The sequence below is a fragment of the Alexandromys fortis genome, unplaced genomic scaffold, assembly GCF_014885135.2.
Source record: "Alexandromys fortis isolate MF-2015 unplaced genomic scaffold, M_Fortis_MF-2015_v1.1 scaffold_36, whole genome shotgun sequence".
Lineage (NCBI taxonomy): Eukaryota > Metazoa > Chordata > Mammalia > Rodentia > Cricetidae > Alexandromys > Alexandromys fortis.
The window spans coordinates 789,961-814,208 of NW_026067915.1; the positions used below are offsets into that span (position 1 = coordinate 789,961).

The 24,248-nt window shown below is 44.8% G+C and overlaps 1 protein-coding gene across 2 annotated transcripts; it reads right to left on the minus strand.

The window, feature by feature from the left end:
* Positions 1-669: 669 nt before the first annotated feature.
* Cldn18 (claudin 18) lies at positions 670-24,248 on the minus strand. 2 transcript variants are annotated; one of them, XM_050139657.1, is made up of 5 exons: positions 24,021-24,248; positions 7,776-7,940; positions 7,069-7,186; positions 4,990-5,100; positions 670-2,878 (listed from the first exon to the last, which is right to left on the minus strand). In XM_050139657.1, the coding sequence occupies exons 1-5, from the start codon at positions 24,238-24,240 to the stop codon at positions 2,704-2,706; spliced, it is 789 nt and encodes a 262-aa protein (XP_049995614.1). In that variant the 5' UTR covers positions 24,241-24,248; the 3' UTR covers positions 670-2,703. The 2 variants fall into 2 exon arrangements, with proteins under 2 accessions (XP_049995614.1, XP_049995613.1); XM_050139656.1 differs by lacking the exon at positions 24,021-24,248 and adding an exon at positions 15,881-16,237.

A 24,248-nucleotide genomic window follows, 5' to 3' on the forward strand; every position in this document is an offset into this window, starting at 1 on the left:
TGAGATGCAGGAACAGAGTAAGAGTCTTGCTCTTGTCCCACAATGTAGCTATGCCTGAGCCAATCTTGGCTTCAGGTAGCCCAGTTATAAGTCTTCAAGTTGTGTAAGTGTGCACCAGTCCCTCACAAGGCCCTGTACTTCATTATTACTGCGTCTTTAGTATCCACAGTTTATGGATAAGGGACCTGAGACTTGGGGAGGTGAGACACTTTGCTTAGTCTCCTAGCTGGGAAGTGGTACGACCCAAGGTGGAGAGGGAGCTGTTCTGATTTTGCAACTCATTCCGTTTCTCTCACCTAGATACAGCGACTACAGCTTGGCATGCTTCTGTCTTAACCCTAGGTCAAGAGGGCAGCCCTGGCTCTCTTGTTTCACAGAGCCAATGATGTTAGGCACTTTAGTTTGGTGTACCCGTGGTCAAACAGGATAAACGGGTTACCTGGACCCCGTCCTTCACTCCTGGTCATTCTGAGAACCTCATTTAATTTAAGGCTTCTGAACTCTCAGACGCCATTAGCCAGAATGGACCCAGACCTAACTGGCCTCCAGGCATCTGGGCTTCTGCAAGCTGAAGCAATTCTGGAAAGATGCATTCAGCTTTGAAAGCATTGAAAGTTCTTATGTCCACATCTCAAAGCTTAGGGGAAAAAAAGAACAGACTTATTCAAATGGAAGTTAACAGTGTTTTTAATATTTAAGTAACAAAACATGGAGGTTAATACTCAATGCATACAATAAGGCAGAGCAATAACAAAAAGATGACAGAGTAAAGTCTATAGGGAAGCTTTTAAACAGTCCTGTGTCAAGCCGGGTGGTGGTGGTGGCAGCAGTGGTGGCCCACGCCTTTAACCCCAGCACTCGGGAGGTAAAGGAAGGTGGATGTCTGAATTTGAGGCCAGCCTGGTCTACAGAGCAAGTTCCAAAACAGACAAAGATACAGAGAAACGCTGTCTTGAAAAAACAAAACAAAACAAAAAACCCCCCAAAAAAAACCAAAACAACCAATGACATGTTAGAGAACTACTAACTGAAAACAGCTGAGTCTCACTGCCTCCAACCTGGCTGGGGATTTTCTGGTGAGTGGGTAGTTGGGGCTGAGGGGAAGAAACTCACTGTGTTCGTGGTCTCAAAGGGATGACCTTCTGTTTGGACCCCAAGAACCTCAATGACCTCCATGCCTTCAACAGCTCATTTCCACCTCCTCCTCTCCCTCCTCTCTTGAATTGTTTGATCTGTCCATTTCTTAGCCACCTCTAACAATGAGTTTTAGGAGGGCCCTCTTCAATGTAGCCTAAAACCACCGGTGTCCCAGTGGGAAGAACTCTGTGCGTTACCCTGGAGACAGCCTGAGTATTCTCTGACCCCCTGGAGGTCACTTTTATCTGCACTATTAATGTAAGAACTGCCCTTTCCTCTATAACAACGCCTCGGCCAGGCTCCTACAGCACCATTGCTGTTCTGGGCTTGGGTGGGTTTTAGTGAGCATCCTTATCTCCATTTCCTGGGAGCCTATTCCAGCTGCATGCTGGGCTGGAGTTCGTGTTTTCTCCTACAAGCACAGAGAAGGGTGCGGCTCACATATTAATGCCCGGTGCAACTGTCAGAACCACAGAAACTGACCACAGGGTCCAGGAAGTGCCACTGTTCACTGGCAGGGACTGGAAATGTGCCAGTGAAGAGGCACAGGCTAAGTAGTCTTTTTGCAAAAAGAACCAGTTTTAAGCTACTCTCTAGGATTTGGAATTTGACTTTTTAAAAACAAGGGCCGTACTTAGGTTATGGAGATCTCAAAAGAAAACAATTAGGATCAGAAAGCTTTTCATGATGTTTGGATTTATGTAGAACCTTATTGAGTACAATATAGACAATAGCAAGGAATGATCCCCACCCCCAGATATTTCTATATGTAAGGGTGAGGCCAATTCACAGAGATATTATATGACATTTTGCTAATGTATTATTTATTATAACTGTATATAGAACTCAGGTTACCAAAAAAAAAATCCACTTCTTTGTCGCCTAAGGAAAATTTCTGAATTCTGACAGAAGAAGGACCCCAGGTGGAAAGTTCTGGCACTGTCTAGTTGAAATCAACAGAGGCCAAGAGAAGTAGCTGGCTTGCCTCACCTGAAAACCCCTGTGGCTGATAACGTGTGAGATCACATCGCCACATGAGCAGAGGTTGGGGAGACTGCAACTGTCTCTCCTCTATTGTTATCTTTTTAATCAGTGTTCACTATGATTATTAGTCAAGTTGGGGTGGGCAAGGCAAAACTAGTATGAAATAATGCCCTTTAATCCATTTTTTTCCCTTTAAAAATTTTACTTAGGGGGTCAAGTTGGGAAATAGATTCTCAACAGGTTTAGTAAATATGAGAGGGAAAGGCTGTCTAAGTAATCAAGTAATTTGTCAGTGTGTCAAGTTACATTCTAAGTCTACAGCGAAAGGCCGAGGACTGGGATAAGTGAGTGGTTATGACCTCTAACTCATAAACGATAGCTCAGCTGTTTTGTGATAGACTGTTTAGAGACAGAGATGCGTGGCCAAGACTGTCTAACCTCACCATGGATGAAATTAAGGCTTTACAAGTTTCCCACTGTCAGTCAAAAGCAATGGAACAAGGTAGAATGTCCTTGGTTTGGGGAGAGCTCTTCTTGGGGAGGGGTTTCTTCGACACCCGGTGGCAGGGGTATCTTAGAGCCTTACACGTAGTCATACTTGGTAGGATGAGATTGATCATCTTCCTCTGTGCGGGCAGCACCCCCATCATAGATCTTCTTGTTTCTGATGTTGGACCCAAAGCCAGTGCTGGCCTTGTAGCCTCCAGGCCTGTAGGCAACATTTTGGCCAGAGGCATGGTAAGACACGGCTTTGAAGCTGAAAGCAAAAGAAACAATCATTGAACACCATGAGTGTCTTTAGTGTTCATAGAGATATGTTAGTCTTAGTCTGGCTAGGATATGTAGTCACTGTGTTCTTGGAGACATAAGCTGTCTGCGGTGGACCATGATTTCCTGCTTTTAAAGGAGACTTAGAGGTTGATGAAGAAATTTAAAGGAAGAGAGGGGTGACCCAAGGAGGGTGATGGGATAATGTGACATGAAAGCGGAAGTGGGGGGCTATGGGAGGGAAGGGAGGGGCAATGGGGAACATGTGGGATGATGAGATAAATAAAGACAAAATTGGACACATGGATAAAAATCTCATAATGAAACCTGTTATGTTTCATGCATACTTAATTATTTGCTTGTTCTTGTTCCTTCCCCCAGCCCCCCCAACCACGCTTTTTTTTGTTTTGGAAGCAGTATCTCACGTGGTTCAGGTTGGGCCTCTAACTTGCTGTGTAGCTGAGGTTGACCTTGAACTGATTCCCACTGTCTCCACCTCCTCGGGGCTGGCATTACAAGTATCTACCTCCTTGACTTTTTTTTTGTGTGTTTAATTCTAACCTAAAAGATCAATAAAAATTCTGTCTTTCTGTCTGTCTGTGTAATACATGTGCATATTAGAGCTGTAATGAGATGGTTGCTATTGACCACTGAATTTTTTTAATTAAGATGAAGGTGACAATTGTCCAGTGGGATTTTGTTTTGATGAAGAATCACAGAGTCTGTCAGCTGGAATCTACAGATGTGCAACTTCTAATTTGTTTGTTCCATGGGCAAGATATCAGAGGCTACTGTGGTTGAGTATGCGTTCTACAAAATTCACAGGAAAATTTAATTCCCAGTGTGATGGTGTTAAGAGATGAGCCTTTGGGGCAGTGGTGACACATGACCTTTAATCTCAGCTCTTGGGAGGCAGAGGCAGGCAGATCTCTGAGTTAGAGGCCAGATTGGTCTACAGAGGTACTTCCAGGACAGCCAGGGCTACACAGAGAAACCCTGTCTTGAAAAGCAAAAACAAACAAACAAAAACCAAACATGGATAGGGCTTTGGAGACATGATTAAGCAGTCATGAGAATGGCCGAAAAGATTGCTTCCTTGCCTTCCTCTTCTTTTTTCCATGTGGGCAACCTTCCTCTCCTGCATAGAATGGAGCATCCCTCACTATGAAGGATTTGCTCCAAAGTACCCACAGCCCTGATATCCAGAAAGCCTGCTCTTAATGTTTACAAAGGATCTTGGATCGGTAGAGCCAGATTGTATGGTGGTTCTACCACTCATGGGCCCTGTGCATACAGCAAGTCTTTCTGTTCTCCCGGCCTCTGACAGCACATTAGGACTGTGCTGTCATAGAATGCAGGAGGATGCCATCTTGGCATCTCAGCAGCAGAGACTGGGCTCTCACTAGGTACCAATCCCAATGTCTTCATCTTGGACTTCCCAGCTCTAGAGCTGTGGTAAATATATTTTTATTGTTCCTAAATTAACTGTCATAGGGTGTTGTGCTATAACAGTCCTAATGTGCTGTCAGAGGCCGGGAGAACAGAAAGACTTGCTGTATGCACAGGGCCCATGAGTGGTAGAACCACCATACAATCTGGCTCTACTGATCCAAGATCCTTTGTAAACATTAAGAGCAGGCTTTCTGGATATCAGGGCTGTGGGTACTTTGGAGCAAATCCTTCGTAGTGAGGGATGCTCCCATGCATTGCTGGATGTCCACCCTGGGCATATATCTACCCACTAGAAACCAGATTCATTTTCCCCTACCATCAACAAAGCAATCAAGTATTTTCAGGTGCTGCCAAATATCTCTGCAGGTGGTAGATATGCAAAACTCTCTTCCAGGGAAGGATTACAGTTAGGAATCATTGGAGCCAGAAGGAACTTAGAGGGATCGCGCCTACCCCACCCCTAATTTCAAAGAGGATCCATCTTAAACACTCCAAGTGGAATCCTGTTCTATTCTTCCAATTCCCCGTAAAGGAGGAAGTTCAAGGAACTGGTAGCCGATATCATTCTCCCATGTATATGGATCAGCTATCCTGTCCATAAAGTATGCATCAGGCAAAATTCTAGCTGCAGTGGGAGGCAGGACTCACTTGCTGTCATCCGGTGTCAGACCACGGCAGGCAATGCACATCATCACGCCCCCAATTAGTGTGAGGCCTCCAGCGATCCAGCCCACGAATAGAGCCGCACCAAAGGTGTACCTGAAGAGGGAGATGTCGTGAATACAGCTGACTAAACCCTCCCCATTGCTTCCAGCCATTCCGTCCCCCTTGTTCTCCTTTGGTCCCTCCTTCTCTCTCTCCTGATCAAGGAGTGAGCCTGCAAGGCTTGAAAAGAGAAATTTAAGAGTGATGGAGACAGCCTCAAGTTGTTTCTGAGGGAGTTTTGGTATCCTGAGTTTTTATAGTGGACCTTGTCTCAGGTAGCATTATATTGTGACTCTAAAGGCCCAGGTATTAAAGGCCTGATATCCAAGGTAGTCCTACTGGGAGATGGTGGACTTTGAGGAGTTGTGACCCATGAGGAGCTTTAGATAACTGAGCATGTGCTTTCAAAGGATATGATACTCCTGGTATTAAAATTGAGAAAGTCCCAGGCAATCAGTAAAGACACTATCGGAGAGACCTGAAACAGAATGTTGACAGCTTATATGATCATGTTCCTCCTCATTCTTGTAACCAAGCAGAAACACAAATGAGCCCTGGGTTTCCAGAGTCAGATCATAACAATTGTACCATCTTGATATCCTGTCTGTATCACTTGTTGGGTAACTGGAGAAATACCAGGCTCTGCTATGTAGAGAGTACTTATACCACCCTCTGGAAACAAGACTGGTGCAGGAAGTTCTTCTGTATATGTGTTGCTTTTTATTGGTTAATGAATAAAGAAACGGCTTTGAGCCAATAGCAGGGCAGAATAGAGCTAGGTGGGGGAAAACTAAACTGAATGCTGGGAGAAAGGAGACGGAGTCAAGGATATGCCATGTAGCCACGAGAGGGGAATGATGCAAGCCTCTAGTTGGAACCTTGCCAGTAGGCCATAAACCTCATGGTAAAATATAAAATAATAGAAATGGGTTAACAAAAGATATAAAAGCTAGCCAGCAAAACACTTAAGAGATTGGCTAAACAGTGATTTAATTAATTACAGTTTCTGTGTTGTTATTTCAGGTCTGAGCTGCCAGAACGAACAAGCGGCCTCCTTACAACACAAAACCTTCCTTCTTAGGGGTTTTGTTGGTGCTTATTGCTGAGGGACATCAATGTGATACTTGGGCTAAACAAATATAGGTATTGATAATGCTTTTCCACTAAACTTCCCTCCCCCCTTGGGGATGGAGAGATGGCTCAGTGGTTAAGAGCACTGACTGCTTTTCCAGAGGACCTGGGTTCAATTCCCAGCACCCACATGGCAGCTCAGAACAGTCTGCAATTCCAGACCCAGAGGCTATGACACCCTCTTCAGGCCTCCTCAGGCATGGCACGTATGTGGTATATAGACATACAAGCAGGCAAATAGTCACACACACAGAATAGAAAGAAATAAAATCTAAAAAATAATAAAAAAAAGCCCTGTTTCTTTCAGGCATCAAATTATAGAGAGGTTTCACCTCCACCTCCTAGACCTCCATGAGACAGGGAGCTTGGCTGTATCTCTTGCACCCTGGTCTCTGCCTGGGCCACAGCAGGTGTTCCATACATTCACTGGATGAGCTAATGAGCGAGAGGAAAAGGCAACAGCACTGGGAGGAGCCAGCCCTTCTCCTACCCGTATCTGACTCGACTCCTTTCTATTGGAGTTTTTCCCCTGCTCCTGTCCCGCTTCCATTATGGACTGTGGGTCTAAGTTGATGCTCATTTACATCTTGGGTTAACCATGCCTGTCGTATTGCCACCACAATGGGGCCCGTGTAAGAACGCTAGATAAATATCGTGAGCTGTCACTGTATTTCAGTGCAAATGCCGGATCAGCCTCAAGTCATATCAGCAACGGTATTTCATGGAAATGAAGTTCATGAATGTGCCGATCATTGTTGAGTTATGATACAGTGTGGTTGTCTCTGATAAATGTTTGCTATTTCAGGCCATGACAGGCACATTAGGCACAGAGTTTAATCGTCCTCTTACACTATTCTCTGTGGATCACCAGGAAGCCAAGTAGGGGGTTACCTCGTCTGAACGGTCTGCACCATCCCGCCCATGCCGCTGTACATGTTGGCTGTGGACATCCAGAAGTTGGTAACCAGCATGTTGGCAAACACGGACACACCAATAATTGCACAGATTCCTGTGGGAAAAGAACAAGGACCAGGTTAAGGGGTCACAATATATCTGAGGCATTTTACGTTGAAATGAGTTCAGATAAAAAGGCTGTAAGATACTCTCTATTCTTGTAATAGAATAATCAACCAACCACTGACTGTTGAATTAAAAAGTTTTGCTTACTAGACAATAGGCAAAGTGCATCTCACACTTAATTCTAGAAGGATTCCTGTATGTGCAGTGCACATAGAAAGAGATGTTTTCACACACCTCAGGACCAAGGGTAAATAAACCAAGCATCTGGGGACGACTCTTTAGTTACTGGCAAGAGTTTCCCCATTAAAACCACTTCCTAGTGGTTTTTAAGGGCCCACTCACATGCTTGCCTTAGGGTTGACTTTCCTCTATTGCAGTGTTGGTAGCAGCTAAGTGGGACCTTAGAAATGGTTACAGTTCTGTGGAGGGTAATTTTGCTTCCACGCACTCAGACTGTAAATCCAGTGTGAAATACTCTGAGCTGTGTTTAATAGTGGGAAGGGGTCACTTTTCTTGAATCAGAACAATTTGTTCTAGCATTTGCGGGTTCATGCTTGAGAGCGGGAGTCTGTGTTTACCTGAGATGATGAACAGGATCCCCGAGGTCAGGGTCATCTTGGCCTTGGCAGAATCATCCATGCTGCCAATCCGAATGCACTTCAGGGCAAAGATGGACACTAGGATCCCGAAGACGCCCAGGACAATGCCCACAATCATGAGAGCTCGTACCGCTTGCAACATGGCTGTAGAAGAAGAGGCCCAACACAGGCAGACAAATAACAGCATCAGTTAGGTTTTATGTTGGTAAAACACAACAATTCCAATTAACCAATGCTGAACCTTTGAGGACTGGCAAGACCACAAACTGAGCTTTGACACTGTGCAAAAACATGGAATTGTGGGGAATGCAAAAAGGCATCTCTTGTATCCCTCCGAGTGATGAAGGGTGTGCACACAGATGTCCAGAGAAAGGGAGTTATGGACAGGTGAGGTTGAGAGAACTCTGGGTACTTATTACTTCAAAACTTGATAAACTGGGCCTAGAAAGGGAATGCAATTCTCTAAAGTGATCATCAAATTATCTATTGAGCTGACAGGAAAGTCAAGTAAACTGCACATCATTCTGCTTGTCTTTGCATAGGAATTGAAACCTCCATGCAACAGATACAAACTGTAGGGAAAGGCTGGCGGTGGTGGCGAACACCTTTAATCCCAGCACGTGAGAGACAGGCAGATGGATCTCTGTTAGTTCAAGGCCAGCCTGGTTTACAGAGTGAGTTCCAGGACAGGTTCCAAAGCTACAAAGAAACCCTGTCTCCAAACAAAACAAAACAACAAACCAGGGGCTGGAGAGATGGCTCAGTGGTTAAGAGCATTGCCTGCTCTTCCAAAGGTCCTGAGTTCAATTCCCGGCAACCACATGGTGGCTCACAACCATCTGTAATGGGGTCTGGTGCTCTCTTCTGGCATGCAGACATACACACAGACAGAATATTGTATACATAATAAATAAATAAATATTAAAAAAAAAACAACAAACCAACCAACCAACCCCCAAAAACCAAAATCCAAAAGAAAACAAAAAACCAAAAACCAAACAAAAACCAAAACCAACCAACCAACCAACCAACCAACCAACCAACCAACCAAAACACCCTCAACTCCCCAAACAAAAACAAACAAACAACCCTCCCAAAACAACCTAAACTATAGGAAAACTCAGCACTAAGTCTGGCATGAAGAAATGAAGGTACTGAGACTATACCAGAAGTACTCTGTATTTTTCCTTTTTCAAAGGTAATCAATCACTAAGGTCATGGGTGGACTGTACGTTTCTAATTATAATGATCAGCATGTTAATATTAAGCCTTTCAATAGTTTATCAATAAGAAGATGGTGGGAAGAGGGAGGCTGGACCTAGTGGCATCAGGGAGGGCTAAAAGCACAGATAAAGGCAGATACACAGGATCGTGCCAGCAATGAACAGAGGCGCCAAACGCACTTACTCCCGATACAATAGTATAAAGAGTATGGGGGGCGGAGTCTGAGAGGAGGGCTCAGTCCTTAGTGATGGCAGTAGGTCTTATCAAGGCGTCACGGAAGTCTGGCTGTGCCTTTTGGCCCTTTCTTCCCTTTCACGATGAGAGAACACAGCAAAAGCTAACATCTCCATCACCATGACTTGGATTTTCCAGCTTCCAGAGCTGTGAGAAATAAGCTGGGGGGTTGTTGTTCATCAGCTTCCCCCTCTAAGGGACTTTTGTTATAGTATTTCGTCAGCCTTTCAGGTGAGACCCAGCTATATCTCTAGCGATGTGCCTCCCCGCCAAGAAGCGATGTTGTACCCTGACAAGACCAGCCCCTGGGATGCCACATTGTGGTAGTTGGTCCTTCCATTGAGACCAGGAGCACTCCAGCTGCAAGATGAACAAGGATTCTGGTTCTTTTGGGAGAAATAATAATAATTTAGGGTTCCATTGTGTATCCCTGGCTGGAACTCACTTTGTAGACCAGGCTGGCCTTGAACTCAGAGATTTATCTGCTTCTGCCTCCCAAGTGCTGGGATTAAAGGCATGTGCCACCACTGCCCAGCATATTCTGGTTCTTAAGTCTCAGCTTGGCTCCTTGAGAAACCAGGTGGCCTCATTTTAATCCAGGTTCTAGGTCCCCATGAGTTCTATAGTCAGGGGCTCACCTCCCTGTGGCATCTTCTTCACATATGTGATGTTGTATAAACACTGGAATGTTTGTTCTTAAAGTCAAAGGCATGCTGTGCTCCCCCACCCCTTTCGGAGGGAGGGAAACAGCTTGTTTAAAAACCCTGAGGCGCTGCCAGACTCAAGATCAACTTTATGATTAATGGGATCATTCATCTTTTAGGACCAGGTTTCCCCTCAGCATCTGGAAAGAGGCCAGCTGGTTCACATGACTGTGAGCGTTAGATCCATGAGAAATCATTCAGTTAAGGGCAAAAAGAAATGCGCAGGACAACTTCAGAAAAGATACTTCAGGATAGTCATATGTTTTCCCTTGTAGATTTTTGGGTTCAATGCAGGTTGGTTGGAACCCCTCTCTCCGTGTCTATACATGTGGTTGATGGGAAGTCTCCAGTTCTCCAGTGGTGGCGGATTTTACACAGTGATGCAGAAAGGGGAACCGAAACTTCTCATATGGAAATCCCCGAGATTCTTAGTGCCTGCTGTGGAGCTGAGAAACACGGGAGGACCCGGGACACGGATGTGATAGGGATGGGGAAGGGAAGAACAGCACCTTCAGTTATCTTTACTTCAGATATTTTGGGTGGCGTAGGCACGATGATTAAACAGTGCCCACAACCAGCTCTTGTGACTAGGCTGCCTGGCTCTTCACATCCATGCCATCCAGTGTGGTGTTTTAGAGGTGGGGAGAATGAAGCGAGGAGATGTGAGGGACCAAGATCTCCCGCACACACCTGCCCCTGACCCTAGGACTCACCATTGTCCCAGACGTGGTTCAAATGTTTGCAAACACATTAAGCAAGACTGTCTGACTGTGATGTCTTCACGGTGGCAGTGGCAGCAGCACGAGGCTGGCAGAAGCTTGCTTTCCCTCTGCTTTGCTTGCCGGCTGAGCTTTGCTTTGCTGCTCCTCTGTCTCCAGGAAGCAGGGGAAGCATCACTCAGACCACCCTCTGCGTAAATGGGATACTCTATGTGCTCAGTTAAGTTTGCTAGGAAAGGGACGTGGATGATGTGTCCTTTATGTTTGCTGTACTCACATCCAGACCCCTCTCTCATGAAGTCTCAAAAACCCGTTCCTAGCTGGAAGGAGAAACAGGCCAGGCAGGAGGAAAGGAAGTTTAGAAAAGCCATTCAGACTTGTGGCCATCTTCTATGTGATTTTGGCCATATCCCATTTCCTTCCTCTCGGACTTTCTTGTAAGAATAAATCTGTTTATATTTCCCTGTAGGAGAGCCTAGGGACAGCCCAACCTATGGCCACCCCCTTTACTTCAGGGCACTGCATGCTGCTTGGACTGGACACAGAGAGAGGCAATCAGTTGTTAGGTGCACAGAGCTGGTGACATGTAGTGATGTCACCATCGCCTCTTCTCTCCCTGTCCTGCCTGTAGGAGACTCCACACAGCTGGAGTTGAATTAAATTGTTCTATGACTGTAAGTACCAAATGGACATGAAAAAGTTTCCTTTGAGATTAAGTGAAGATTTTGCAAGAAAAGAGCTTGCACTAAGGAAGAATTTAGTAGCTTTTGGTGATTGTAGGGTGATTGTATGGTGCCTGTCCTGATTCCCTCTGAACACTTCCAGGCTTATTTCTCTTGTGTTCTAGGTCAAAATGAAGCCACCACCCACACTGTTTCTCTACTGCCCCCACATTGTCTCTATTTCATGCACCACCAAAGAGTCTTCTCTCCTCTTCCCTGGGTTCTTGTTCACACAGCTGTTTCAGATGACAAGTGCTGCTGTGTGTTCTCGTTGGTAAATGTTGATTTATCGACATAAGTGTCTGCAGACCCCTTCCACTTCCTGTTTGGAAACCCTGTCTCCTTCTGTTGTTGCCTTTAGAGGATCTTCCCGCCCATCCCTTTAGTCAGCCAGATCTCAGTCCTGGGAGTCTGGCAGCTGTAATGTGCAGTCATCCTGCTGAAGAGACGGGGGCTCCTCAGCTCCACACTGCATTCCATGGCCACTGCCAAGCTGTGGTTCTCTTGGTTTTCAGGGGAATCCTGTTCCTATAACCCAGATGGGTGGGGGAATCTGTGTAACAACTGGGAATTCCCCTGCCCCAACATTCATTCCCATGGTGGTTCAGCCTAGCCCGAGAGTCAGTATAGAATAGCAACCCCACGCCATTCCTCTACACTGTTGCCTGTGTGGGCAACGCAGTGCAGTGTGGGAGATGCAGACAGGCAGCTCAGGGTCCTCTGGCCATGAACTTAGCAACAGAGAGAAGACCAACTGCACCCAGCAGCACTAAGCACATTGATATGGGACCTTCGCAGTTCTTGGGATGCGGTTTCCGCCTGCGCCCTGCGTCCTAAAACTCTTCTAGTGTAGCCCGGGACCTCTTCTCCCTCTGAGCGTTTGAAACACTTCAGCGCTGCTTTATGGCGGTAACCGAGTTTCCTATCTGAAAGCTGCCTGTCTGGCCTGACATGGAATAAGGGGGCTGGCACGCTTCCCTTTCTTCCATCTAAGTTTCTGGTGAAGAAATTTGTGCCGTTCCTCCATGACCGTGTTTACATTCATCTGATATTAAGTCCTGAGGAATTTTTTTTTCTTCACAGAAACTCCTTAAACCCTCCCCTCTTCCAGATTCCTGGCCACTCCTATCAAATGTCTGCCCTCTGGAAACTATACTCTTGTATCAGACAACACATTACACGCAGAGGAATTTAGCAACATTTGGTGGGAAAACTGAGCATAAATCAATAGCATGACCTCTCTTGCACTCCTATTAGTTTTGACCATTGTGCAGCTGAGGAATTACCTGCTTTGCAGAACTGAAATCAGCATGGTAGGGAGGTTAGGGACGCAGCTCAGTGGAGAGCAGTTGCCTAGCAAGCACAAAGCCCTGGACCTACGTTCTGTGTCCAATAAAGCAAGAACCACAAGCAACTAACAAACGAAATGATGGCAAATAAACAAAGGGGGTGAGTGGGAAGTCAACATGGGGGGCAGATTGCAGCCTGGACAGTTCTTACTCAAAGGGCCTATGCAGCTGAGCTGATGGGTGCTGAGCTGATGGGTGCTGAGCTGATGGGTGCTGAGCTGATCAGTGCTTACCAAATAGCTGTAAGCCCCCACATCTCTCCCCTTCCGGAGCCATGTGTCTAGTGCTGGCCGGTGCTTTCTGAGTGGAGGTGACAAGTGTCATTTCCAGGCTGACGTGTTTAAGAGCCCCTTTGCTCCCTTTAGGGCTTTCTTTTGATTCAGCTTCTAGGAATAGCCTGTGTATAATCTTTCTTTCCCGTGGACTTCATGTGGGCAGGTAAGAAACGTACGTTGTGTGATGCCACTGAACTGAGTAGTGTGGCTGTTGCTGCAGCCGGCGTTAACTACCCTGACTAACTGCTCCTGATGCCCTCATCAGACTGTACAGTAAGCAGGCAGAATTTTATCGATGACAAGCCTGGGTGACCATTTGACAAGGAGGGGACCCAGGTCATTTTCTACACATGGAAACACAACAGCAAAAACCAAGCACAGAGGCAAAACCAAACCTCTGTTTTTTGGAAGAGGAAACTTCTTATCTGTATAATTTTGTGTGTACAAATGGCTTGCATAAACACTGAAATAAGGTTTCACTCTTCGGTTCAACCTACTCTATCAACCATGTGCCGTATAGCCTCCCTTCCAGGCCCCATGTTCAGAACTGGGAGACTCTCGGTCTGTGTTAGCACAGAGCAGAATTAGACAAATGTATAAATAATGACGTTAATAATCTAAAGTTCAGACTCAGATTCCCTTCCCGCGGAATAATTATTTCTTCCTGGTGTTGCTAACACCCATGTAAAAAGCCCACCAAATCCACTGCCTTTTCGTTGACATTTTGATATCAGACAATTTGATATCAGACAAGATGCTAATGTCTCCTGAAATGGAGATTTACAGGCACCCACAAGGCCAGTTTTGCACTGTGTACCCTGAGATCTGCAGGAAATACTTCTCAGATTCATGAACAGTGTCAAAGGGGACTGGGGAGCTCAATGCTATGAGCATGCGCTTGGGCTATCTGGTTTGTGGGATCCTAGCAAATTTCAAGATGTGGGAAAGTTTCAGATAAGATTTGTGGGAAGGGCAGGTGCAGGGGGTGAGAGGGAATATCCTGGGTAGCCTGGGCCAGAGAACACTGAGAGGAGAGGGAAAAAATGGGGTGGGGCAGCAGCCTTAGGAAGAGAGCAGGAGAGGAAGGGTGTGTGTGTGTGTGTGTGTGTGTGTGTGTGTGTGTGTGTGTAAAGGCTCCCAGGTTGGACTGTCATGTCTACTCACTAATCAAGCAGGGAATAGAGGATCATGGGAACTGCCTGGGCTTTGATACCTGTAGGAGATGGAGGAGTGGGAACTGGTGTTGGAAGGATCACCCCAACCTGGTGCTGTGCTCAAAGGAGCAAGGGATCAAGGGCAAAGGATAGAAACCAGACTGAGGAAGCCGATGCGCTTGTCTGGAAGTGGTGGGAAAATGTAGTCTTTTGATTTGCTTGTCAGTGAGCAGGAGGGAGGCAGAACTTGACAATGGTTAGAAATGAGAAACCATTTTCCAGGGAAGGAGGACGGGAGCTCAGGTTAGCAGGAGAGGGGAAAGATGTGAGGTGCGGGGTAGATCCTGGGCAGGACGGCAAAGGGCTTCCAGAGCCTGGGTGGAAGGTATGTTTGTGGAACTATAGGAGACAGAGGAGAGATTTTCAGGGGGTCAAAGGGAAGGATTCCACACGGGACGGCAGTGAAGGGTCTGAGTGGGGCTGAGCCGTATGAGAGCGGATGGAGCTGTTCGGAAGGTTCAAAGCAGAACCTGCCATAGAGAGAGAGTATCAGAGTGCTTGGTGGATGCTAGAAAGAGGGGACTGAGTACAGGACAGATGCTTTGGGGAGATGTGACTAAGATCACTGTCTTTTTTTTTTTTTTATCTCCATCTAATAATTAACATGGGTGTGGCTAACCAGGTAGCAACCCAGGTTTTGCATGGCTTCCCCATGACCTGTCCTTTGCACATAGCACAATCTCTCAGCCTGTTTTCCTCCCCTCTAGCTATTTCTCCCTAAGCTGGTGGACTGTGCTAACTCTGCAGTGGGTGGTTTCCCAAAACAGAGCACACCCTAACCCTTGGCCTCTATACTCCTTTCTCAAAAGGAAGATGAACTCGTTGAATTGCTTCTTTACAATTCTACCCCAAGGGCTCCACAACCTCTTTACAACGTGTAAATTTGTCTCATCTCTCTCTCTACAAGGCGCTTGCTTTGGAGAATCAAAGCCACCTCGATACCTTTTGCGCGCTGCTTTTGTTAAGTACAAACTGAGTTCGTATACTGTCAAGAATGCAAAGTCCCTATGATGCTTGGAATAATTATCTGTATTAGAAGCAAATTTCAACTTCGTCTTCAAAGGTGAAACGGTGTCATACATTTGCATTCTACATTGTTATGATATTATATTCTGACAACTCTAACTTTTAGGGCAAGTATACCAGATATTTTCATCACAAATGCAGAAAAAGAAAATCGTAATTTAATAATAATGGTAATGTTTTTACACCTCACAAGGTCCCCAATTTTTTTTTAAAAACTTCAATCGAATTGAAAATACAGTTGAAGTCACTCTCGATAAATATCTCTGTCTATAACAAAATAACCACTCCCTTTCCTATTCTCATGCATATGCAGGCAGAAGCAAGTCTCCTGCTTGTGGAATGGAAGCCAGCCATTTATGTTGTCCTTATGTAACAAGGTTCGAATTAGCCATCACCAGCATGTACTTACATTAGAGCCATTTTCTTGGCTGGCATATGAATTCTCCCACCTTCTGTGCGGCTATTGCCTGCTTTGATGCAGGGCCAACTGCTCTTATTCACACCTTTTATTGGGAGCCAGGGCTGCCAGGGTCATGCCTGAGGCAGGACTCAGTCCTGGGAGTCCTTGAGGGTGCACAGGCCCTCTGCCTCTCCTGTCCCTCTCTCACCTCACCTACCTGGAAGGCCCAGGATGGTGAAGTATGGCCGGCACTCGGTGAACCCTGAGCTCTGCTGCACGCAGCTCCTCCAGAGCCCTTCATACTGGAACACAGAGGTGACTGGGTTGTCGTACAGGTCCTGGGTGCTCCACATATCCATCCCGGTGGCGGCGATGCAGCCGGCCAGGCCCAGGAGGGACAAGAGGAGCCCCACCACCTGGCACGTGGTGGTGGCCATGGCTTTAGCTGCTGGTCCTAGGCCTCCAGGAGCAAGCCTCCACCCTCCTGCTGGGAAGGTGTGCGGCCTGGCTGGCCGCAGGGAGGTCTCCTAATCAGAAGGTCCCCTCAGCGCTGTGTTTGCTCATACTGTTTTCCTTAGATAGTTCAGTTTCACTCCTGCTTCAAGGGCATATTTTTTTTTTTTTCATTTGTAAGGGAAGCGGCCCCAAGAGGCACTTGTCTGGTTAAGCTTCACAGCCAGGGTGGTTGGAACGTCAAGCAGGCTGAGTGGACCGAAGGACTCTCCTCTCGACCAGGCCCTACCGGCTCTGCCTCTGCCCAGAATGCACCATGTAGGGGAAAAGGAAGTTTGTTCCATCCAGTGAGAGCGTGAGGAGAGACCACTAAGGCTGACCTGAATTATAATAAAACTCCCTGGGATGCGCCCATTCGGCTCTATCGTAAGTCAGATGGTCGTACATTTCTCCTTGCACTCCCGCGTCACCTTTCTCTTATGGTCTCAGATGGAAAGGGCAGCTGATATTATTTTATTTGTGAAGTGGAGAGTTCCAATCTAGCTCTCTCCCTCTCTCTCAACAGGAAGTCAGATTCTAGAGGCGCACCCTTGATCCATGGGTATCGGGACGGCCCAAAGAGCCGGATTCCAGTTGACTCTTGCTGTCTCTCATAGAATAGGAACTATACAAATACCACACAGACAGAGAGGTTACTGTGAAGGCTGAAAGAAGGAACAGGGCTGGCCTGAATTTCTGACCTGGTCACTGAGAGGCTGAGGAACTGCTTCCCACACTATCCCTGTGTGGGAAGCTCTGTGTGTTTAGTGATTTGGCCTTGGTAGGTCAGTTCCTTCATTTGTAGCCTGATAGGGAACTGTAAGGAGCATTCTAGAGCTTTTCTGATCTCACTAGTTTCCATGTGTTGTAGAAAAGTTTATACTACAGTTGGTGAATTTCTCAAAAGTTGTATGCTCAACTAGAGAAAAGTCTGGCTGAAGGGGTCAGAGCTGGGTTTTTGTTCTATGGCTACATTTTGTTAGAGAATTTATCAGCCTGTGGCCTCTGAATGCCTGGCCTCTGAATTCAGAGACGTTTCAATTAGAACTTCTCAGGGTCCTGAAATACATACACACAAACATACAAACACACACACACACACAGCACGCACACACGCTCACATTCTCACATTCCTGCCCCCAATCTCTAGCCATGGCAAGTTCTCAAGGAAGCCAGTCCATATTTCAATGGTATCTTGACTGTTCTCAACTCCCCCTGCGCCTAAGGCTTTATTCTTATTAAAACAAAAATGATTAATGTGGGCGGTCTTCCCCTAATGTGAACGGAGGCAACCCTGCTCTTGATTGCACACCACTTTCTGTGGTCCATATTTGTAGAGAATGAAACATCAGAAAAATTCAAATGAGGGCGTAAGCCAGACTTACATGACAAATGAGACGTACACTGATGGCTGAGTGTCTCTGGGCTGAGCCCCTAGACCAAGTCAACTGTAAATGATACCGGTTTCTGCTGGCGGACTGAGACTGAACCATTGGATTGAAGGGTACTGGTGGAATGGTTCCAAAATTACTCTGGCCTTGCTTCTGGGGGGCATTGCCAACCGTGGTTCCACCAGAGGGCGTGTTTGTCATTCCCACAAAGCTCCATGAGTTTGCTTTTTCAGCTAACTGGTTTATCACTTATGCATTCTAAACATTCGTTGTAATGCCATCCAAACAATAAGTTGAAAACAGAAAAAAAATAGATTATTTGTGGCAGTTTCTCTATGATGTTTTACAGTAAGTTTCAAAGCCAGGGGCAAAAAACTTATTTAGGTGTTATGCTTGCTTTCTAGGTGGAAATGCGGCAATGAAAATTTTTTTTTGAAAAAGAAAAGATTAAAGTTAAGTGGTAAACTAAAGCTAACTCTACCTACACGGAATTCTGAATGAAAAAAGAGAAATTACGTATCGACACACTTTAGAGGATAGGCTTAAAACACACAGCAGGTGGATTTCTCACTTCGAGGGCGGTTTCTGTGCTCCAAACAGTGACCGCTGCTCTAGCCGTCGCTGGCCTGAGGAGGAACACCGGATTTCTTGTTTGTGGCAACAGGTGTTGGTAAAGAGGATTCATATCCCTGTGTTAACTCCTGGCCTGATTCTGTTTGCAGCAATAGCTTTGGTACAACTTCGTTTAATAACCTCTAGAATTGAGCAAGATGTTTCGCTGGCGTCCTCAGGGAAATCACCCCATGTTCAGCGTAAACACGCTCCGTGCCACTTCAGCCTCCGTGTTTCCAGGAACTGGTGCCATTTTACCCACACTAGAGAAATTATCCTTTCAGTTTTCTGAACTTTTTCAGCTACAACAGGGACTGAGTAATTTGGCAAGAATGGTGATCCAAGGAGCAATGAAAATATTATAGGTAGGTATTAGTTGAACTTGCTAGAAGAATACTGGACACATTTATTAATTTCTGAAAGCTACCATAGTGAATATTCCTCCTCATCTTTTCTAAAAGTGTTTGGTGTTTGTAATAGAAGATTTGGAGGCATTTTAACAAATCCCTCATATCTAAACTCTAGACAAACTATTTCCACCCATATAGATAAACTATAAACATACGTTCTTCTTCTCAGTCCTCTGCATGGGCAACTTTACATGATCAACTATATATTTGATAATTTGGTCTTCCCACTTGTGTTTGTGCCATCAAAACTCTTGCAAGAATAACAGGTTGCTAGTAGTTTATATATCTATAGTAAGTTCATATAAAATTTCTGTTCTCATACACTTAGATTTATCTTTCTCTAATTTTCTTTTATGTAAAAGCACTGTTTTTATATAAATATCTATCATTTAATGTGTGACTTTTTGCCAGCATTTCTGGTTACATTTTAAGATAGATTCACAGGAGAACTTAATTGCCCAAGAGTGTGAAGTATTTGCGTAGTATCTCCTTTATGAGAAATGACATTTTCCCCTTAAAGTTTATTCCCAGCGTCAGTGTCTAAAAGGATTGTTCTAGGGGTTAGAAAGATGATTCTCTGGTTAAGAGCACTGACTACTCTTTCAGAGGGCCAGGGTTCAATTCCCAACACCCACATGGTGGTTCACAACTGTGTATAACTCCAGTTTCGGGGGATCTGATGCCCTGTTTTGGCCTCAGAGGTCACTACAAGCACAAAGTGTAGGCATATATGCAGAAAAACATCCACATACATAAAGTAAAACCAAAGTGGAAAATGTAGTTCTATATCCTCACCCAGATTGTGCAATTAATAAGTAATACATAACCATTTGCTTTAACGTATATTTCTTTGCCCACTGAGTTTTACTGCTTCCAAGTTTGTTTTACTTTTTCTTTTTATTATTGTGGGTTTGGTGTGTGTGTGTGTGTGTGTGTGTGTGTGTGTGTGTGTGTGCACAGTGCCCTCTGGTGGTCAGAGGACAACTTTCAGGAGTCAGTGTCAGTTCTCTCCTTCCAGTTTGAGACCCTGGGATTGAACTCAGGTCAACAGTACCTGCTTTTTAACCTCCTGCCCCCCAGTTATGCTGCTGGCCCTGAGGCCTTGAAAAACCTTAAAACTCATGGGCTGGGTGCTAAGGAGCACACCTTTAAGTGTGTGTGTGTGTGTGTGGGGGGGGGTAGAGGCAGGTGTGCTGTGAGTTCAAGACCAGCATGGTTTACAAAGAAAGCAAGTTCTAAGCCAGTCAGAGTCACACAGTGAAACCTGTTTCAAAAAAAAAAATTCACAACAAAATACTCATGAAATATTTTTTTTCCTTCTTGACCTGGCAGCCTGCACTGTTCATTAATCTATTCGCTAGCACATCTTTTACCATTATTTGTGTGAACTATTTGTTAATTGTGTAGTAATACATTGCAGCAAGTACAACAGACATGCTTTTGATTGGTTATTGGGTTTTTAACTTCATTTATAGTTTTGAAAAAATGCAACGTATTCCATTTTATGGGTTTTCCAGAATCTGGCACATAAAATGTGCTCAATGAGTTTTTGTTGAATAATGTAATCAAATGAATTTATTTTTCCTTTATGTTTTCCAACATTGTTTTCATCCTTAGAGAAATATTTTCCATGTAGGAGGTAAAAACATTATAAATTATTTTGTAATTAAAAATATTTACAAAGTAGTTAATGTATTTTTTTTCTTCCCATAAAGTCCCTCAATAATTTCTGCAGCATTTTTTGAATGGCCTTCCTTTTCCCCAGTGTTCTGTAAAACCTCCTGCACCTTACAGTAAACTCACATATGTGGCTTTCTGATTTTAGGTGTTCTTCCATTAATTTGTTTTTCCTTGTGGCAAAATACAACTTTAGTTATCAAAGTGTTAAAACTGGGCTGAACATCTGTTAGAGTTAGGCCTTCTCTTCATTATTCTTAAACAAAGCAGTCAAACATTTCTCATTTGCTTCTTATTGATACGCGCTGTCAAGTATTCCTAGCCTTTGATTAGAATTCCTGTATTGCAGAGGGGCCCAGCCCTGGGCAAAGCCAGTTTGGTGGACTCGTAACCTGCCATTTATACTACAGGGCCCCTTGACAGATTCTTTAATCACCTTGTGCCTCAGTTTCCTCAATCTGTGAAATGGAGGAAACGATAGTTCTTATCTCAGAGGATTATTGAAAATATTGAAGTATTAAGCCATTTAATGAATACGTAATAATGTAAAACATATACTAATACATATTGATTTCTTAAAATAATGCCCAGCAAGGACCTAAGCGTCCACTATTGTTACGTACTGTTAGTTGGAGGCAAAAAAAAATAAAATAGTTTTATAACATTCTCATCAGGAATCTGAAGATCTTAAGAAATGTTTCTTGGCAAAACCTCTTTTACTTTTCCATTGGACTCTTGTCAGCTGTTCACGGGTGTTACTTGCTAAGTCTTCTTGACTTTCACTGCCCTGGGCGGCCCCTCCTTCCCTAACGTTATCACACAGAGCCTGGTCCTATCCACTCTCTCACACCACACTGCCTTTTCTCAGATAGGACTTTCTCTGTCGCCTTTTGCTCCTTTCTTTCAGAAATGAATTATCTTTAATATGTCCTCATAAAACTAGCTCACTAAAATTTAATACACATGACCCAAACTTTTAAAAATGATGGCACACAAAGGATAAAATGACTATTAAAATAGTTGTATGTTAAGCATCTTGAACTGTCATTTTTTCATTAATTATATTTATTCCTTGACATTTTCACATATATGTAAGGCAAGCAAATCTCTACAGTTTTAAGGCTAGTCTGGCCTACATTGGAGTTCCAGCCCAGCCAAGGATACATAGTAAAATCCTGTTTCAGAAAACCAAACCAAACCAAACCAAACCAAAACAAAACAAAACAAAACAAAAAAAACCAGCAACAACACAAAATGAATTGCATTGTTTGCCCTCACTGTCTCCATCCCTGTCACCACTTCCTACAAAGCCCTTTGCCCATAGATGTCTCTGTTCTGTTTTGTGCCCTGCTATATGCTGAGATGGAGGGGAAGGAAAGGCCAACAGTGAGTAGCTTTCCTCCGTGGTCTCTGACGCTTCGTAGGTGTCACTTCCTATACACTGTGGTTCCTTGTGGAGATGACCCCTCGCCCCCAGGGATGTTTGGAAATGTCAGGAGACACATTTGGTAGAGACGAATAGACTCAGGAGGCCATGCTATTTCCACCTAATGCGTAAAATAGCCTAAAACTGGCAGGATGGCCCTCATGAGAAATACATACCGGTAGGCGTTGAGAACCCCACCTGATAATGGTCTGTTCACCGTCTCCAGATTTTCAAGCACCTTGATATTCTGTTGCCCATACCCAGAAAGCTCAGCAAATGTTCACTGGATGAATAACTATTTCTTCTAATGCTATAATTTCTATGTCATTGCTTAGTCCCTTATGATTTACATTTGAGAGAGGGAACCAAGGGATGTAGCTTTTCTTTCCCCCAGGAAGGAACCTTGTCTATACTCAGTCATTTTGGAACAGGTTGTCCTTGGGCTGTGAGCCTAGTGAGATGCCTCTTTTGTCCAGGAAGGCAACTGGCAGTCTTATGCCTAGAGTTCTTCTGGAGAAAAAGTTTTCAATCTGTGGGTCATAACCCCTTGGTTGAATGACCCTTCCACAGGGAACGCCTAAGACCATCAGGAGACATATATTTATATTATGATTCATAACTAACAGTAGAAAAATTAGAGTTATGAAGTACCAATAAAAATAATTTTATGGTTGGGGGTCACCACAACATGAGGAATCATATGAAAGGGTGTAGCATTAGGAAGGTTGAGAACCACTGCTCTGGAGGGTTATGTTGTACGTTACTGTTTCTTGTTGAGCTTGGGAGTCTGTGCTTGCATTCCCAGTGGAAATTTTGAAACGTCATTTCTTTCATTTCAAGGACAATGAAAAAGAAACTCAAACAGTCATGTCCTGGGTTCTCTGGCTAACTACACATAGTTTCTGTTTCTGCTGCTCCCAGTATTTCTACCAGAGTCAGCCAACTGATATCCTCGATTTCTAATGAGCAAAATGGTTCGAGGAACTTTTCCTCAGTAGTACCCAGGTCTCCAAACTTGAAGGCTTGTGCCTGGCAGTCTATGCCCGCATGCATTTCACATCCTGCTTTTGTACACTGCCCAACTACAGCAATTACCAACAGAAATGCAGAGTAAAGAACTTTACCCATCTAATTCCAGAAATAACTCTGATGATGTAGCCATTGGAGCTAGATTTCAGGAACATTATGGTAGCCTTTTCTCGCGTGAACAAGCCCACTACAAGGAAGCACCAGGTCTCAGACATCTTATGGCCGAGGACATTTTGTGAATCAAACTCATTCAAATAGAAACCCTGCACCAACAGTTGGGATCATCCCATAAACAGATAGGAAATCTATAAATGGACAAATCTCCAAGTAACTGCTCTCCTCTCTTGCTTCCTTTCTGGGTATCTAAGTCTTGACCCTGTGGTCAAATGGCAAGGTCCACCTGGGGAAATTCCCATGGTGTTTTTGATTCTTCCTACAATACCCAACTTAGACCAATTCCTTTAGTTAGACTGCTGTGTATATCCAAGGAAGGAACAAATAAGCAAAACTAAAATGATATATTTGCTCATTTTCTTACTTGATTGTGCGAGTGAAAGACACTTTCAACATTCTCTTGTGACTTGAAGTGCTCTTCAAGTTGAAATGGCCAATCCACTAAGCAAAAAATCCCCACGCAAACTTGTGTGGTTAACAAGCAAATGTGGGGAGGGGGCTTGGCCACCCTTGACACCTTTCCCTCATGGAAGAACTCATTTGTCAGGTAGACATTCCTGTGCTGGGAGGTTCTGGATTCCTGTTCCTTGAGACCAGTATGTTCTGAAGGTCAGGCACCTGGAGGTCAGAGCCTCCCCCAACCCCAAGCACAGGCCCATCCAGTGCACTGTTGATAACCCTGTATCTTTCTTTCATGCCTTTTCCATGGCTCCAATTCTATTCTTGTTGTTAGCTTCAGAATTCTTGGAGCCCGGGCCAGGCATGGGAGGCCCGAATAGAAAGTCTGTTCAGGACTTAGTTGGTCTCTGACTCAGCAAGGGGACTCTTGGATCGGAGAAAGGGGCCAGTGTCTGGGTGTCTTGAGTCCTGTTCTTGAGGGTAATCGAGACTCTGTCATTGCTCACATAAGAGCAACTAGAAAAATGTGTCCTTGGGAGAACTGGACACCAATGGACCGAAGTGTCAACATCTCCATAAAGTTTATCTCCCTATACTTCTATTCCAATCACGGTGCCTAGGGTCTATTGCTCTTGTCAGAATTAAATCTTTTCTCTGGCTTTTTGGTCCCTCTTCTAGGGTCTCAGGTATAGGCTACTTTCTCTTCTCTACCCCCATCCACCCTAAGAGCAGGTACCTGGTCCTTACCTGGCAACCCCAGCAAGGTGAAGTAACCTCGGCACTCCGTGAAGCCAGAGCTCTCTCGGACACAAGAACGCCATAGGCCTTGGTAGTTGAATACAGCCGTCACTGGGTTGTTGTATAAGTCCTGGGTGCTCCACTGGTCCATACATGTGGCTGCAATGACGCCTGCAAACCCGATCAGTGAAACCACAAAGCCCAGGCCCTGGCAGGCGGTAACAGACATGATGGAGA

Excerpts from the sequence above, each read along its gene's own strand:
- Cldn18 (XM_050139657.1), bottom strand. The coding sequence starts at position 24,240 with ATGTCTGTTACCGCCTGCCAGGGCCTGGGCTTTGTGGTTTCACTGATC. Across the intron at positions 7,187-7,775 it reads GATCCTGTTCATCATCTCAG|GAATCTGTGCAATTATTGGT; the intron begins GTAAACACAGAC and ends CTTTTCCCACAG. Across the intron at positions 2,879-4,989 it reads CTGACACCGGATGACAGCAA|CTTCAAAGCCGTGTCTTACC; the intron begins GTGAGTCCTGCC and ends TTTTGCTTTCAG.